The sequence below is a fragment of the Ambystoma mexicanum genome, chromosome 6q, assembly GCF_040938575.1.
Source record: "Ambystoma mexicanum isolate Mex_15411 chromosome 6q, UKY_AmexF1_1, whole genome shotgun sequence".
Classification (NCBI taxonomy): domain Eukaryota; kingdom Metazoa; phylum Chordata; class Amphibia; order Caudata; family Ambystomatidae; genus Ambystoma; species Ambystoma mexicanum.
The window spans coordinates 760,385,710-760,402,907 of NC_090937.1; the positions used below are offsets into that span (position 1 = coordinate 760,385,710).

The window sequence follows — 17,198 nt, forward strand, 5'->3', positions numbered from 1 at the left end:
CTTCACGCTTCATCATGCAAAGTGTGATCCTTGGCAGATCACCTTCTGCCTGAGCTTCCGTTGCCATATACGGCCAAGGGTGGCCCTTCCAAGCAGCAGGAACAGCCGGATTAAATATGAGAACTGGCCATTAAGTGAAATATTCATGGGGTCGAAGTAGGTGGTTTTCATCGTGGGATACACAAGAAAAAGCATAATCAACGAGCATGCCCATTTTTTTGTATCATATAGTGTTAATGTTCTCACAGCCAATCTTGGCAGGAATACTGTCCGACACATCGGAATCTATGACAGATCGAGAGTATCGACTTTATCGCTCGTTCATCACATTCCAGATGTCTGAACAGCTTCCATTAATGAATGGCACGTTTATAAACGCGATGCTTTCAATGACCAGCAGCAGGCACTTCGGGTGCGACTCTGCCGAACACGGCCCTGCCAAAGCTGCACACGACAGACTGTGCGGGGGTGAGGGGGGGGGGTCATCCTCTGGGCAGAATGGTGGCTTGCTGTTCACATTGCCACCATGCTGCTCGACTCGACCTACAAAATAGAGATGGCGGCCCAGTACCCGTGACCATTTATAGGCAACTGCTCGGTAGAAGCTGCATATAACTAATGCCGGAGACGCACAGGGCCACGTTCTTCATTTGCCCAACCGTTTCACCCCTGCACCACTCAGTAACTTTGGCTAGTCAAACGTGCTTAGTGTAAGTACAAAAACGGGTAAGTAATTGTTCAAACCCAACTCCAGAAAAGGCGTGATTCCGCTTGAACTCCGGATTAGAAACGCGTGTGCTAGATTTTACTGAGAGGTCGTGCAAGTACAAAGGCATTGTGTGCTTCAGAACCAAGTCTACAGACATCACTGCTAGTGTAGGGGTTCCATGATTGCCAGGGCCTTCATCCTACAGCCGCCATTGGGAAGTTCATTGTGACTTATTTCATAGACACTGCAACACCTTTAGCACTAGTGGTTCTGGTTTATGTGGAGCTAAGCATCGGAGATCTCAGACTAACTGCTTTGTTGGTTCAACAAATTGATGTTTTTGTTCTAGGCAAACGGAATACCTTAAGGTGGAGAGAGAGGTTCTGAATGCATACAACATTGTGGAAAATGAGGCAAACGATAAAGTACAAATGTGCCTGCCCCCTTAGTAAAATGTCATGTTACCTCACCTTTAACACACGATCGATTAAAAAAAAGCATTCAACTAAAGAGCCTAGAAATAGTGTTTTGACCAGGGATAAAACCCCTTTTCATAATGCTATGACTTGAAATCCTTATTGAATGAACAGTTCTTCCACAAATAATGTATACTATGGACATGTTCAAACACGCATTGGCAGAGCTAATAGTTTTGACCTCTGTGTATGCACGAGAGAGGCATTTGCCACACACTGCCCTAATGGTAATACTCAGCCATAAAATGGTACAGCTACACAATCGCGTTAGTGCCTGGGCACATGACAGCAGTGCCTGGCATATGCCCATCTAATTCCTAATTCCTAACAAGCACCAAAACGGTTGACTTTGCCAATGCCTTTTTAACAGGATTTCAGTGTACACTGCTTGCAACTAAAGTGTACGAAGGCACACAATACATTTTAATTACACAAGTAGCACATTTAGAATTGCAATTAAGCCATTAACTCTCACAGACTGCTTAGCAATAACACCGGTAGGAACTTCCAGCTCAAAGTTTGATATTACTGCTCTAGGCAGAAGAGATCCCAATTAATGTGTTTTGGGCAGGAAGAGCCATAAAGATTAGCATGGCCATAGCAAGCCCATTTGAGTGTAACCCCCCTGCCCCCCGCAAAAGCTTTGTGTCCATTCTCACATCCCATTTCCCTCCTAGCTGTTCTCCAATGCAAACATGTGGACTACTAGGTGGTGTTAATAGCCAAAACTAAAAATGGGGCATCAAAATAGTTTAATGACGTGGAGATGGTCCACTAAAGAGCTTGCAGGAAACGATAAAACAGAAAAGTGCTGAAGACTAGGTGTGCAAGTGTGCATAAACATACTTCATACTACATACTTATACCTACAAAAAATTGCAGGGCAGATCATCTTCTACTCTGTTAAAATATTCATATCTACAAAGTTTAATTTACCTAACAAAGCAAATAAACTTCAAAAGCAAACAGCAAATGGCCTAAATAACTGAAAAGGAGGGCATGTGCAGAGCAGACGTCATCTGCGTGCCCTGAACACACGGATGATTGACATCCTCCAAACTCGGTTTACAAAGTGGAACATGAAATATTTAGGTGGTTTACTAAAGACCCAGCATGACGTTTTTGAACATAGCATGTGGGAACATATGAACATTTACAATAAAAAGGAAACCATTTCCTACTCAAAAAAATCATAATATACCATCAGTTTCGAATCTGATCGAACAAAGCAATATAACTATTTGTAAATATACGTTGGAGAAGTGGGTAAGCTAGAAGTGTGGCAAACACAGCTGATGAATAATGCTGACTTCTGTGTCCCATATTCATGTTCTGAAGCGCCCACACAGATTCCAGGCGAGCGGGTGCATGGTAATAAGAGGCAAACCCCAAGGAAGCTTAATAGATTTAGTAAAATGAGTGTTTACATGAAAATTAATCGTGTCTAACCTTTGCTGTCGCTTGCACAGTACTTGGCCTTCTGGGCCACTCATGCCCTGCTGTCTAGGGTAGTCTATATATAAACTAGATCGCAGGCGCATAGTGACATGCTATTTTTATTTACCGTAATTGCAAAAACTGCGGTCTACGGCGTATGGGACAGTAGCATTCATGTTTTCTAAAACAATGAATGAACCAAATCATTTTCAGATAAAGGGCATATTATGAAAAATGTTTTGTAAAAGTTACGATTTTGTCAACTTCTTTCCAAACTTTGATCAAATGTGCAATACCATTGTGTGTTCCTCATCCCCAATAATGTCAAACACAAAAAGCAAATAGTATCTATTAACTTTTACCCTTTTTTTTTTAGTAACACATACACGTATGCACAGTTTTGCAGGTTTAAAAAGAAAAGAGCAAATAATTTCCTTTAACGACCGCTTTAAAAATAACTTGTTGAATTCAACCAATACAAGACACATGTACAGATGAGGGATTAATTGTAAGCGTTTTCACCATTGAAACAAGCTTTTAAAACAGAAAGTGCAAAAAAAGTATACACCGAGACTGCCTTCAAACTTTCTACAAGAAGCAAAACTAGTTGAGGGTGAGCGAATAAACACCCGAAGCATCATCCCGTGCGGCTCCGGACGCTAAAACGCACAGAATAAGAGAAGAACACGTACCCGTCTGCGGCAGAATGGGAGGCTGTAAGCAACGATGTTGATGCAAAACGTCTTCATGGTTTGGTGCGATAAAGGTTCTTTCGTGCTCTCAAAATCAATCGGAACCAAGCAATGGCTCAGAGAATGCTCATCTGGCATTGCCATTGTTCCTCAAGTGACTGACGGCTGCCTGAATAGTTAGCAGTTCTCTTGCATACTAACTGCTAATCTACTAAAATAGAATTATATAAATACTTGGTTATAAACTTTGGGCCGTGGAACCCAAGACCTGCTGCTTTTCCTTCCAACCTCCACTGAACAAATGCCCAAACCGATCTGCCGCTTCGTGGTGTTCACGCTGTCCTAGTATAGCCTGGAATTACAACCTCTCGGACTGCTGCTGCCAATCAGACAGCTGGTAGCTCTCCTTCATGGACATGCGCGAGTATACACGCATAGACACGCACGCGCCCTCTCCACATCCACCCCCCACCCACACCCTGAAGGTGCAGTCTTTAACAGTCAGTCTACCCACACTCCAAATCTGACGTTTAATGTCCCCTGGCTGGGACAATGCTCTTTTCTTCCAATCCTCTTTAATAGGTCCACATATATTTAGAAAGGATATGGCAACTCCTCTTAAAAAAAATGTGTCACCTCACCCTGGCAATTCTAAATTTGAAGAGAGGCAGCCCCTCACTGCACTGAACATTTTCAAAGGACACAAAGTTAATTATGCACTACCTGTTCAATCTTTCATGTATACGTAACAAATGAACAACTCCCAAAGGTCATGCTTTCTTTATCACAAGTTTATTTTTTGCATCTATTTCTGCGCACAAAGCCATGAGGCATCTAAGCGCTAGTTACAGATAGTGCATGGTACATTGGTGAAGTGGAAGAATAAACATATGGTTACAGACCTAAAACGGTGTTTGTGTACAGACTGGCAGAGCTTTACCTCATGTTACAGGGGGCTACACCAGGCAGCATTTGTGACAGATAGATACGATTACATTGACTGGCAAAGCCTTGCCTCATTTCACATACAGGGAGCTACATCGGGCAGCATATGATTCAAATAGATGTGATTACACAGAAGCCACACCGCATAGTGTGAGGGACAACATCAGTCAACTACACAGTAAGGACTCCAAAGGCAATTGAGAATAAGCCATGAGCATAGAGGGAAGATCTCACCCACCCAAAGGGCACTCTACAGCACAGAAGAGAAATGGCTGCACAGATGTCGCCTAAATTCGATTTTTGCCGGAGGCACACTAAAGCACATGAAACAAAAATGGCGGCACAGATTTAAAGTCACCTAAATTCGATTTTTGCCGGAGGCACACTAAAGCACATGAAACAAAAATGGCAGCACAGATTTAAAGTCACCTAAATTCGATTTTTGTATAAGGCACACTAAAGCACATGAAACGACCTGAAATTTCCTTTGTGTCACGTCCTTGCCTTCAAGGGAGACATTCTAATTCGGCCACAAACTCCTTAGTACTTATAGGTTTCACTTGTATTTCATTGCATGCCATTTCTTCTATCGTTTGACCATTATGCAACTTTCGATCAGTAGTGCTGTTCAATATAGTTTTTTTACCACACTTTCTTCACCCCTGCAAAACTATTTCACCAAGATAATCATGTTTTCATTGCATACTAAAAAAGTCTACAAGAAAAACAATGTGAATATAGTTCTGCAGTAACTATTAATAACAAAATAATTGCTTATTGTAATGGGTTATTTATAACACGCTTAATTCACAGAGATTACTAAGCGCGGACCCGTGTATCGAACTTGTGTTACTCCGCGGGTCTTGCTTCCAATACGAGCACATTGCCCCTGAGCTATCCTCCCAAGACTGAGAACCGGAAGAGTGGGCACGAGGTACATGATCAGGGCTTATTTTGTAAAGAAAAGATCAGCAAGAGGATGTGGTTTCTATCATCTAGCCTGAGGGGAATTGCACAGGTCTGGCATGGTGCTGTAAAGCCATGCCCACCAAGGTCATAGGATGCTCTGTTAGAAAGTTAATTGTGAATGTAACCAAATAAATGTATCATACTGACTCTTGTAAGGAAGGCATGGTATTGAACAGTGAAAACAGGTACAAGTGATCACAGTTCAAGGGTGCTTATTGTACTTCAATGGGTTGGTTAAACGCCCATCTTATCCTAAATCTAAGGATGTGAGCAAGCTTTGACCATCAAATAATAAATAAATCAGGCATAGTGAAATCTCTGTCAAAATAAAAGGCCTATACTAAAACATATTGCCAATCCTTACTTCTAATAACAAATGGTGTGGGACAACAATGTATACAAAAAAGAAAAGTGTTCAAGAAAGAATATGTCAGGATAGTTGAGCAGTTGGCTTCCCATCCCCATGTTTTGAGCATGGGACAAGACGGCACGTTCGAGCTTCGCACACACTCTGGCTTCTCTGCCATGAGGATTCAGTTCAAAGCATAGGTATCAGGGCCTTCTGTTCCAAAGTCACGTTACCATTCAAAGTCTTACTGCAGAGGGTCTGATGTAACAAATAAGCACTTAAGTTCCTTACTTATCAGGTTTTTCAAATTCACAAGTTCTCGGGCTCACTATTCACTGTGGGTCTCTCTCCGTCAGGTTTGGATCCCCTTTTGCACAATATTCACAATTGGCCCCCCTCAATCAAGCTCGGACCCCTTAAACACAATGTTCACAATTGGTCTCCCTCGTTCAAGCTCGGACCGTGTCAAAAATCGAAGACTTTCAATTGGGCGATGGATTTTGATTAAACAGTCACAGGGCCACTTCGATTTACTTCATTTCTCATTTTCTACTTTTCCTTTTTTATCACATTTGGCTGTACACCTTATAGAGACCTTCGATTAAGCACACTTGCAGTGCTCGCCCACTCTGTCACAGGTGTTGCATCATTCCCCTTTTTGTTCAAACATCCATCAGCAATTCAGCTTTGCTCGCGTCTTTCATCGACGCTTTATAAATCTTGCTTCTTGCATTCTTTATACAAAGTTGCCGCTTGAAACCTTGACTTCAACACAGACCGGACTTGCATCGGTCTCCCCAACTCACTGGCTGTGTTGATCTTTATGGCGCTGATTTAATCTTGGAGCCAAGGACAGTACCACGGCAGCTGATGTTCCTCCTCGACTCGATCAGCCATGTAGGAGGGCCCCGGGTGTCTCCGACACACAATGCTGGATTCTTCGGTCTTGTTTCCTGGTCTTATGCTGTTCATCCAAAGGACTCCGGGAAAGTGTGTGCTCTTGTGCGCCTCCTTTTATCAGTGTGGGGGAAGTTTAATGGAAATCAGGTGTGAGTGATTACCATTAATTACCTGACCTGACCTTGCCTTGCCTGACCATAGTAGTGGGACATGTCAGGTACATGCTCGAGTGTGAGTGTTTCTCACAGGCTGTCAGTGTGAAAGTGTTCGTGTACATAAAGGGGGCGGGAGGTAGACTTCCTAAATATCCTACCGGGCAGGATGGGGTAAAGGTGTTACAGGGAGGGGGATACTGCATCTCGACATCAGGTGTCCCACTCCCCGAAGACCCATCACCCAGGTGATGTTCCTGCACTGGTCCAACCCCAGAACTGGATCCAAAAGCAATGGCTATGTCCTGGCCACCTGGATGACAGATGCCCGGGGACCAGTGGGTGAGACACCTTCTGGTTTCTCACACTCTGTACAACGCTCATTGTGCAAAACCCTATAAAACCGTAAGAATTCTGTGTTGGGGCAACATTTTGGGACAGGAATACTTGGCCAGTTTCCCTGCCCATTTTGACACAGCTATATCAAAAATATATTATGACTCTACAATTTTGCTACCTGAGGTTGCTTATTGTATTATTTGGGGACAGAATTTGAGCTTCAACCCAGACTAACCAAATAGGTGCTGGAACATCAATCATGCCTTCATACCACAAATCACTACACACCTGAACTATAATAATGTCCAAGGGGTATGACTGTTACATCAACAGTTCATTTTTCAATGTCTTTTTTTGCCAAAAAACTCATAAAAAAATATGGGGTGTGGGGGTTATAAAGTGTAAAGGGGTGGGGAATAAGAAGTACGTAGTAGGGGAGGAGGGGCTTTGGTACCCCCCCCAAAATAAAAATACAGATTTTTCAATTCGTTTTTTCAGCAAAAAGGAGTCAATGTAGGGACATAGAACCGTCCAGGGAAAATGTGGATCTTGTTTTATTTGGTTCGCAGTAACTTAAAGTCTTTGCAGACCCCTACTACAAATATATAGACAATGGGACATCTGTAAAGAACTTGTTCATGCTGCAAGAAAGTTAATAATTTATTAATTTTAAAAACATGTAATGTCCTCAAAGCTGTCAAAGATAGATATTTAAATATTCAAAACACAATGTATACACCGTCGCGCAGTACTTGAGGCATGCCATATTGGCGTTGCAAAACATCTCTCAACTCTACCTTTAATGTCACAGAAAGCCACACGTACAAATGTGGAGGAAATAGGGCAGGCACATCTTTTTCATAGTGTCTTAAGTGTCTAGACTTGGATCCGACACCATTGCACGTTAGCAGATAAATCGTGTTATATTGTTAAATAGTGCTCAAACTCTTGAAGACAGTAACCAAATTAGAAGATAAACTGGGTATTCAAAACAGTCATTCTTCTTTGATCTTTTTAGCCCATTCAAGCCAATAAGCCAGGAATCATCAGCAGAGTTTCATTCAATGTTTTCAACAATCATCTAAGTTATCAATTGTTGATCATATATATATATATATATATATATATATATATATATATATATATATATATAGGATACATTACTCACCGTAATCGTATTTCTGATGCTTGTATCTGCTTAGATTCACATGCTGTGCATAGGCCGACATCTAGTGGAAGCTGCGGAGTATTACAGTTTGTTTTTCGAAACTCGAAAATGGGCGTCGACACAGGCGTGCCAGTAATACTATCCCTAGTGTGACGTCCACTGTACCCAAGATCCCTCACGCGTCTAGGATCCTCAGATTGTATTTTTTCTGACATGAGGAAGCATGAGGAGTAGCGTGAGTACAGATAATCCAAGCAGATAGACAGAAAGGTAAGACTACAAGCAGTCATGCGCCTTCTCTCGGAGGGGAGGAAGGGTGGGTCGCATGTGAATCTAAGCAGATACAAGCATCAGAAATACGATTACGGTGAGTAATGTATCCCTTCTGAGGCTTGTGGAATCTGCTTAGATCACATACTGTGCATAGATTAGCAAGCAGTACCCGAAGAAGGAGGTGGGATGTGAGAAGGGTCATGAGCAAACAGGTGTCTTAGAACCGCTTGTCCCACTTGTGTATCTGTCTTGGAATGAGTGTCAATGCAGTAATGCTGAGTAAAAGTGTGAATAGAGCTCCAAGTAGCTGCTTTGCAAATGGTGTCGAGGGGAACATTTGCAATGAAAGCCAGAGTGGCCCCAATGCCTCTAGTAGAATGGGCCCTTGGCGTAAAAGGCAGAGTTTTTTCAGAAAGAGTAACACAGCTGTATACAGTTGATAATCCACTTCGAGATCGCGCCTTTAGAGACGCGATCCCCCTCTCTGCCTGTAGCTACGGAGACAAACAGTTGATCTGTTTTCCTTAGCGGTCTGGTTTTATTTACATAGTAGAGGACCGCCCTACGCACATCAAGGGTGTGTAGTTTCACCTCAGCTGAGCTTTGCGGGTTCTGGAAGAAAGCCGGAAGCTCGATGGACTGGTTTACATGGAATTTAGATATAAATTTAGGTGAGAACCTAGGGTGTGTGCGTAAAACCAGTTTGTCTTTGTGGATAGTAAAGAAAGGATCCTGCACTGACAGAGCCTGAATTTCACTGACCCTTCTTATAGAGGTAATGGCTACTAAGAAGGCCGTTTTATAAGTCAGGTGTTTGAGACTACTTTTATGCATGGGTTCGAAAGTGGGGCCCATGAGCTTAGCTAGCACCACATTGAGGTCCCATCCTGGCGGTGGGTTCGAAATAGGAGGGTGAAGTCTCTTTACTCCTTCCATGAAGGCTTTAACTACTGGTACTTTCCACCACAATACTTTGTTATGGGATGTGGTGTAAGCCGAGAGGGCTGCCAGGTGTACTTTCAGAGAGTTAAAAACCAAACCTGCGTCCAGCAGGTGGAGCATGTATGTTACAACGTTGGAAGGAGTGCAATCAACTGGGTTGATTTGTCTATTCTGGCACCAAATAACGAATCTCTTCCACTTGTCAAAGTAACAGTGCCTTGTGTTTGGTTTCCTGGATTCTTTTAGGATGTCCATACACCTCTGTGGTAAATTGAGATGCCCAAACTCTATGAGCTCAGGAGCCATGCTGCCAGGTTCATTGAGTTGGGTTCCTGGTGCACTGTTTGACCTTGTTGCTGGGACAGTAGGTTGTACCAGGCTGGGAGTTTGATGGGCTCGCACACCGCCATCCTGCGTAGGTGTGGAAACCATGGTTGTCTCGCCCACATGGGAGCAACTAGGATGAGCGTCATCGATTCCTTGTTCATCTTGTACACCACCTTCCTGATGAGAGGAGTTGGTGGAAAAGCATACGCAAACATCCCTGACCAGTTCATCCACAGGGCGTTCCCTTGGGAGTCTGGCTGGGGGAACCTGGATGCAAATCCTGGGCATTGTTTGTTTTCGCTTGTGGCGAATAGGTCTATAGTGGGGAAACCCCACTGAGAGAAGAGAACTTCTACGATATCTCTGTGAAGGACCCATTCGTGTTCTTCTGGGAGGGAGTCTCTGCTTAGGGCATCCGCTAGGGAATTGAGCTCCCCTGGAACATGTTGTGATGACAGGAAGATGTTCCGTCTGAGTGCCCATATCCAGATTTTCTGGGCAAGCTTGGACAGATTTGGCGAACGAGTCCCTCCTTGTTTGTTCAGATAGAACATGGCTGTCGTGCTGTCCGTCCGGATCTGCACGACAAGTTTAGCAGATGGGGCTCGAACGCCCGAAGCGCTCGGAATACTGCCAGAAGCTCTAGCAGGTTGATGTGGTTCTTGGCTACTGAGTGAGACCAGAGACCCTGAGCTGTGTGGTGGAGATGGTGAGCTCCCCACCCAGTCAGGCATGCATCTGTAGTCACCACTGTCTGTACTTCGGGATCGTAAAAGGGTTTTCCCCTTGCGAGATTCTCTCTTGTCCACCAGTGTAAGCTCTGTACGAGTGTTGGCGAAACGACCACTAGATCGTCCCACTGACCACTTGCCTGAGACCACTGTTTCGCCAACCATTCCTGCATGGGACGCATGCGCAGACGCGCGTGGGGGACCAGGTAAATGCATGACGCCATCATGCCCAGTAACCGCATTGCTTTGCGTACCGTTATTTGTTGACCTGACTGATAATGTGGAATTTGCAGTAGTATATTCCGAATTCTCTCTTCCGAGGGGAAGGTCAACCCTTTCTGAGTATCTAGGATTGCTCCTAGGAACTGTTTTGAGGTGCTTGGCACCAGACTTGACTTCTTCTCGTTGATAGAGAAGCCTAATTCGTGGAGGAGGTCGATAGTCCTCTGAATGTTTGACCTGCAAATTCCTGGGGTTTCCCCCGTTATGAGCCAGTCGTCCAGATAAGGGTACACTGGGATTGCCTCCCTGCGTAGGTGTGCAGTGTGGGATGTATTTACCCATGCATCCTAGCCCTACCTCAAAACTGTGCAGTACTGACATGGAAAACATCATGATGGCCAGAGCTTCCCAGAAAATGCACAGGGAAATGCATGAAGAATAGGCTGCCACTCATTTTTGCCGATGTTATGGGCACAGAAGGACACTGCCTAAAACCACCATTGGACTACCCACACAGTAGTCTGAAACCATTGGGAATGGCAATGCTGATTGCCAAAAGCAAACCCATAACTGTTGGGAATTCATTTTCTTAAATCCCAAAAATGGGTGCAGTACCAGTGCTCACCACTATCCAAAAGCCGGCAGTTTAAAACCACCCTGTGTTTCTCTGAAGGCAAGCCAAAGTGCCTATTTCAAACATTGCAATATGTGCAAAATATTCACTGAACACCAGCAGACATTTGGCAGAATGGAGTGTTGTGTGCCTACAAAATCTGGGAAATGAAGAGCCCAAAACAATGCTTATAACAAAACTGCTATGGAGTCAGCAGTTTAAGTTGCACTGGATTTAAAGACACTAAAATCGAAAATGTTTAAATTGACTGAGTGACCTACTTTTGAGTATCACATAGGTTGCAATTGTTTAAATGTCATAGTTTTAAACTTAGAATCAGCCTTCTAGCTGCATATGTGAAAATGTTTAGTTTTATTTGAATGCAGGAACTGGGGAACAAAAAGTGACATTTTATCTGAAACCTGGCTTAAGGAACTGAATTCTGCCTGGCAACTACCCCCATCAGAAGGGAAACTTGAGTCACCACTGTGTTCCCAGGCCAACCTTCCTTTTGCTGCCCACACTAAGGATATGCCATCTATCTGATAATTGAATTATCTGTGCTCTGCAAGAGAGTGAACAAAGCCCTCTTCACTCAGGCAAGGGTTTTTATTACTGCAGTCGTAAATTGTAGCTTCCTCTTGGCAGGAGCTGGGAGGAGCACTGCCTGTGAGAGCAAGCTGGCTTGGCAGAAACTGGAAAGACTGGTTTCTATACCATGTGACCTGGGAAACCACACCCCTTTGGAGCCAGAACATAACTTTAAAAAGATGAATAACTCATAGTACGGACATGTGAAAATTTTATAAATGATACCATAATTCTTGTGATTTTTCTGCCCACATTTTAAGAGGTTTTTCGACCCGGTGGCATGTTCAGGGGGGTGTCAGCGGAAAAGTGGATATAACTCTAAATGTATGCATGTTAAAAATCTGAAACGTCATCAGTTAATGTCCCTACTCCCTGCGCACATGTATGTAAAGTTGGGTCAATGTCAGAAATTGAAAAATCAGTTAAAAAGTGAAATATGTGCCATTTCTGAATGCAAGCTCCCAGGAAGAGCAGAGTTTGAACAGGGGATACCTCCTGTAATGCATGATGGGTGCATATGATTTTAAAACAATATGTACCTCTGCAAATATGTATTTGTTTCAAATCTAGATTTGTGTGTAAGTTGACAGGAGGAGTGGACTTTCTGCAGGCTGTAAAATGACATCACGCTGACTCACAGTTCATTCCCCAATCAAATGATAAATGAAAGTTTGACCAATTAGAAGCTGAGAGAGAGGTAGGGTCAGTGATGCTAGAACACACCCACATTCTAAACACATAAAAGCAGACAGACAGGACAGATAGAGACCTTCAAATTCCATCTGCAGCGGGACGCTCTGCCGGAAAAATCCATACTTTACCTCCATCAACCTCCAGAGAGCCAAACTAGAGACTTCAATCTATCCAGAACTAAGAGACCAGACCAGAGAGAAAGCAGTGCTGTACCCAGAGAGACCCAGACCAGCAGAGAGAGTGACCAGAGCCCAGTCTAAAACCCTGACCAGATCCGTGATGAGGCCCATTTAATTCAAGAATATAGTGTGAGTACCCAGCAGAACTGTGTAGAACCAATCTCTTAGTTTAAATTCATCTAATTCAATCTATTTAACCTAAGTAGAACTGCCTCCTAGCTGTCACCTGTCATTTCTAGTTGCAAGCTGCACTTGTCATTTTGAGCTTTTGAAATTTGCAAACCCAAAAACGACCTTTATTAAATCGCTCATATCTCCGCGACCGTTTGGGCTAGAGACTTGCAGTAACTTTCCTCTGATAGCTTAGAATCGTAGCTTTGAATCGCACCAAGAACCGCATTCCTACCCCTTATAGTTTTACCGCAATCGCGGAACACGCATCCGCGAATTTTGCCGCGATTTGCAAATTTCTTCACATGTAAAAACTGCTGCTGTTTGCCTTCCATTTGCCAGAAATTCGTTTAACCTGCTAACTATCCCTGCATCATTGCTAGTGTGAGCCTGGACTAATATTAACTAGATACCACTCACCCTGAACCTCTGAAAGGGAATTAAAAGCGTTTCCAGCATATTTCTCATCCATTGCTAGCACATATCAAAGCATTTGGGCCTGTGTTTTCAAAACTCCTATCTGTGTTTTAAACTTCTGTTGTCTAAGCTTGGGGGGGGATTGAACTGATTACATTGATTGCATTTCTGAGAACTGTGTGTTTTCCTCCCATTTCCTTGCATTGCATAAAGAGGGGGGGAGTGAATAGCCAGAGAAAAGTGATTACATTGTTTGGTTGAAGTCATATTGAGTATTTTCTGTACTGCATTCATTGAATATTGCATCCACCTGAGCTTACATAAAGCATCCTCTACCACATTATACTTTTGTTCCTATTTACCAGTGTGTTACCTTATCCATTCATGTCAACTCATTAGTGATTATAAGAAGTGTGCTAGTGCCAGATTCTCCATTGTTAATCTTTATCATATCAGATTAAGGGTGATATTCAATTATTAATTTATTATAAAGTGGGATATATATACCTATTGTTTAAATTATCAAATAAACCTTTTAAACTTGCAAAACAGAACTACTTCTTGGCTCAGTGGGGTCAGGGGGATTCCAAGAGAGGGGTGTTATATAGGGGTAGTCATCCAGAACGCATGAACTGGACCTAAAGATATATCAATAAGGGTTTTCATTCAGTATTATAGACTAGGCGTTGACTTAGCTGTAGTGTTGAATTGAATCTTCTTACAGCAGCTGCCACCGCCAGTACCTTGGTGAATACCCTTGGTGCTGAAGCTATCCCGAAGGGCAGTACCTTGAATTGGTAGTGGCGACTGTCCACCTTGAAGCGCAAATATTTTCTGTGGGCTGGGAGCATGGAAATATGAAAATAAGCATCTTTCATATCCAAGGTTGCCATGTAATCCCCCTTTTTTAGGAGGGGGATTACCTCTTGTAGCGTGGTCATACGGAATTTTTGGGGCTTGACATACTTGTTGGCAGGCCGTAAGTCCAATACTGGGCGCATTGTCAAATCTTTCTTTGGCACAAGGAAGTAAGTTGAATAGATACCCTTGTTTACCTGGTGTCCTGGGACGAGTTCTATCGCGTCCTTTTCTAGCAGAATGGCGATCTCCTCGAGAAGGATCTTCTGATGTTCTAAGGAGTGTATTCTTTGTCGTGGAGGGTGGTTCCGGGGACGCTGCAGTAATTCTATACAATATCCTGTGGACACTGTTGACAGCACCCATCTGTCTGAGGTGATCCCTTCCCAAGCCTGGGTGAAGTTGGAAATGCGTCCCCCTACTGGGGTTGCGTGAGAAGGGACCCTGAACTGAGCATCACTGCTTTGGTGGAGGCGTGCCACCTCCCTTGTTGGGGCTGCCTCTGCCTCTTCCACGACCTCTCTTGTTACCCCTGCCGTAACTTTGGGTAGACTGCTGGTTGTTGTTCCATTGTGTACCCTGTCCTTGGGCATAGTTGCCTCTTTGTGAATTTTGGCCGCGTGGGCGACGAAAATTACTGTTCCCCCTCTGGTTAGGGGGTTTGTTGGTAAGCTGGCCAAGGGATTTGAGAGTCTCGAACTCGTCCTTGGCATTCTTAAGTGCGTCTTCGACCGCTTTCCCAAACAATAGATCGGGTTCCACCGGCTTGTCTATTAATGAAGCCTGGGTTTCTGTTTTGAACCCCGACTGCCGTAACCACGCATGTCTCTTGATAACAGTACCTTCTGCTATCAATCTTCCTGCGTTGTCCGCGGCGTCGAAAGTTGCTTTTAATATGCAACCAGACACGGCTCTCCCTTCTGCCGAGATCCGAGCCAACTGGCCCTTTAACGGTTCAGGAGCAGAGGCTATGAGCGCCGCGACCTCTTCCCATTGATGGCAGTTGTAACTTGCCAACAGGGTGGTGGAGTTTGCAATCCTTGCTTGGTAGGCGGACGTTGAGGCTACCTTCCTGCCAAACCCGTACAGTCTTTTGCTCTCCTTGTCGGGAGGAGCTTCTGACGACGATAAGGGTGTCCCAGCCCTCTTCCGAGTGTTGCTAACCGCTAGGGAGTCTGGTTTAAGATGTCCTCTTATATAAAGAGGGTCAGACTGGGCTGCCCGAAAAAGTTTTTCGACTCTGGGGTTGACGGGTCTGGTGAGGTTAGGATTCACCAGGGATGGATCTATTCTACGTTGGATGGATTTAAGGATAGGGATGGTCTGAGCGACCGGCCTCCTCTCTCCCACCAACTCTTCTGCGAAGTCCCTTTCCTCCTGTACACCGTGGGTGTCGATGTGAAAATGTTCTGCTGCGCGAGCGAGAACTTCATTAAGGAGGGGCTGGTTATCAACTGGCGAGTCGGTAACTGGGGCTTCGCTCTCTACCGGGGAATCTACTCTGTAAATTTCCTGCTCATCTTCTACCTCCTCCAGGTCCTCATCATCCGCATAGTATTCAGTCCCGGTTTGTTCCTCCATAACTGTAAACTCCTGGTCCCCTTCAGGGAAAGGCTGTCCTTGGTATCTGGGGTGTGGAGTAGAGTATGGAGTAGAGTAAGGCTGCACCTCGAAGGGTTCAGGTCTTTCGAACCGGGCCTTTTTACTTAGGGGGATAGGATCAGAGGAGCCTGAGGGTGTGGCCCCTTGAGGGTCATACGAAAGGAAATGTTCTGGGTTTTTGTCATAAAAATCAGCTAAGGAAGACATCCTTGACATGACCCTGTCTATGTCTTCACTGGACCATTCTTTGGAACAGGGTATGACTTTAGTAGGCAACTTAGAGGACTTATCAAGGGTACCCTTGCTGGATGTTGATGTCCCAATAGGTTTATGTTTGTCTGTCTGCTTAGGGTGGAAGGATGGTCTTACAGGAGTGGAAGGCTGTGCTTTCCGCTGTTTTCCCCCCTCCCCGTGCGTGGAAAAATGTTTTCCCTGCCCCTTGGAGGCCCCAGAGACTTTCGACGCCTGGCGTCGGGAGAGGTATCTTGTTTCGAGCGTGGGGCCTCGCTGGTGTTAACTGCGGCCTCGGTCTCCTGGAGCGCGGCCTGGGGGTGGAAGTCGTCTTCGTCTTCGGACGATCGAACTTCCGTTAATCTAGGGAGCGAGGCACTCTTGGCAAGAGTGGATGATTGCCTTGCGTCATGAGGCGATCTCGATCGAGAGCACCCAGAGGACACCGAGTCGGACCGTTCTATCTGTGCCTCTTTCCGAGAAGTCGACGTCGTCGAGGTTCGGTTGGACTTAGTGTGCTAAGTGTGTGTAGGGTGTGTAGCGCTTGCGTCGCCGGGGGTCTTCCCCATAGCCGCCCTGCCGGACAACCTTCCGAGGTCGGGGACCTGCGCTCGGCAGTTTTTCGACGCCGTAATGCCCTCGCCGTCCGAAAGTACGGCGTCGCTGCCATCGCTGAAGGCGCCCTCCGCTGCCATGGCCGCCTTCCTGGCGTGGTGGGCCCAACGCTTTGTCGAACGGTCCTTAAGTGTCTTAGGCTACCACACGCTCTGCAGTTCGCTTCGGGGTGGTCCCTCGGCAAGCAGAGATTGCACGTAGCGTGCCTGTCGACCCAAGGGTATTTGCGGTTGCACTTGGGGCAGAATTGGAAAGGGGTACCCTCCATACGCACCTTGAGGCAGCGGGCTGGTAAGTGTAGGAAATATATAGGGTGTACCTATATACCAAGAGTGAAGATTATGTACCACCCCCCACTCTCCCTACTTGCAGGGCCGAGGCCAGCGGCCTACTAGGCCCGGGCCGAGGCCAGCGGCCTTCCGAGGCCCAGATCCGTCGTGCAGCAGCCGACGGTCGATGTCTTCTCCAGCCGTCGTCGAGTGTGGAGGGTCGACGTTGGGGTGGGGAAGGATGTCAATAAATAATTTTAAACTTCAATAATTAGCAAAAGTATGGCTAAGGCCAGGGGACTCCGCAAGATGCTTCCGACCAGTATGG

At 45.1% G+C, this 17,198-nt stretch overlaps 1 protein-coding gene across 5 annotated transcripts in view; it reads right to left on the bottom strand.

Moving 5' to 3' along the window:
* The window catches only part of FBXW7 (F-box and WD repeat domain containing 7), a 1,581,903-nt gene that overhangs the window by 512,972 nt on the left and 1,051,733 nt on the right, over positions 1-17,198 (bottom strand). Inside the window, exon 1 of one of the 5 annotated variants that reach the window (XM_069631279.1) lies at positions 3,315-3,631. The exons of the other annotated variants lie outside the window; for them this stretch is intronic. Within the exon in view, the coding sequence (XP_069487380.1) occupies positions 3,315-3,458 (144 nt within the window). The 5' untranslated portion in view covers positions 3,459-3,631. Of the gene's footprint in view, positions 1-3,314; positions 3,632-17,198 lie in introns of those variants that run through there. 5 annotated transcript variants of the gene reach the window in all.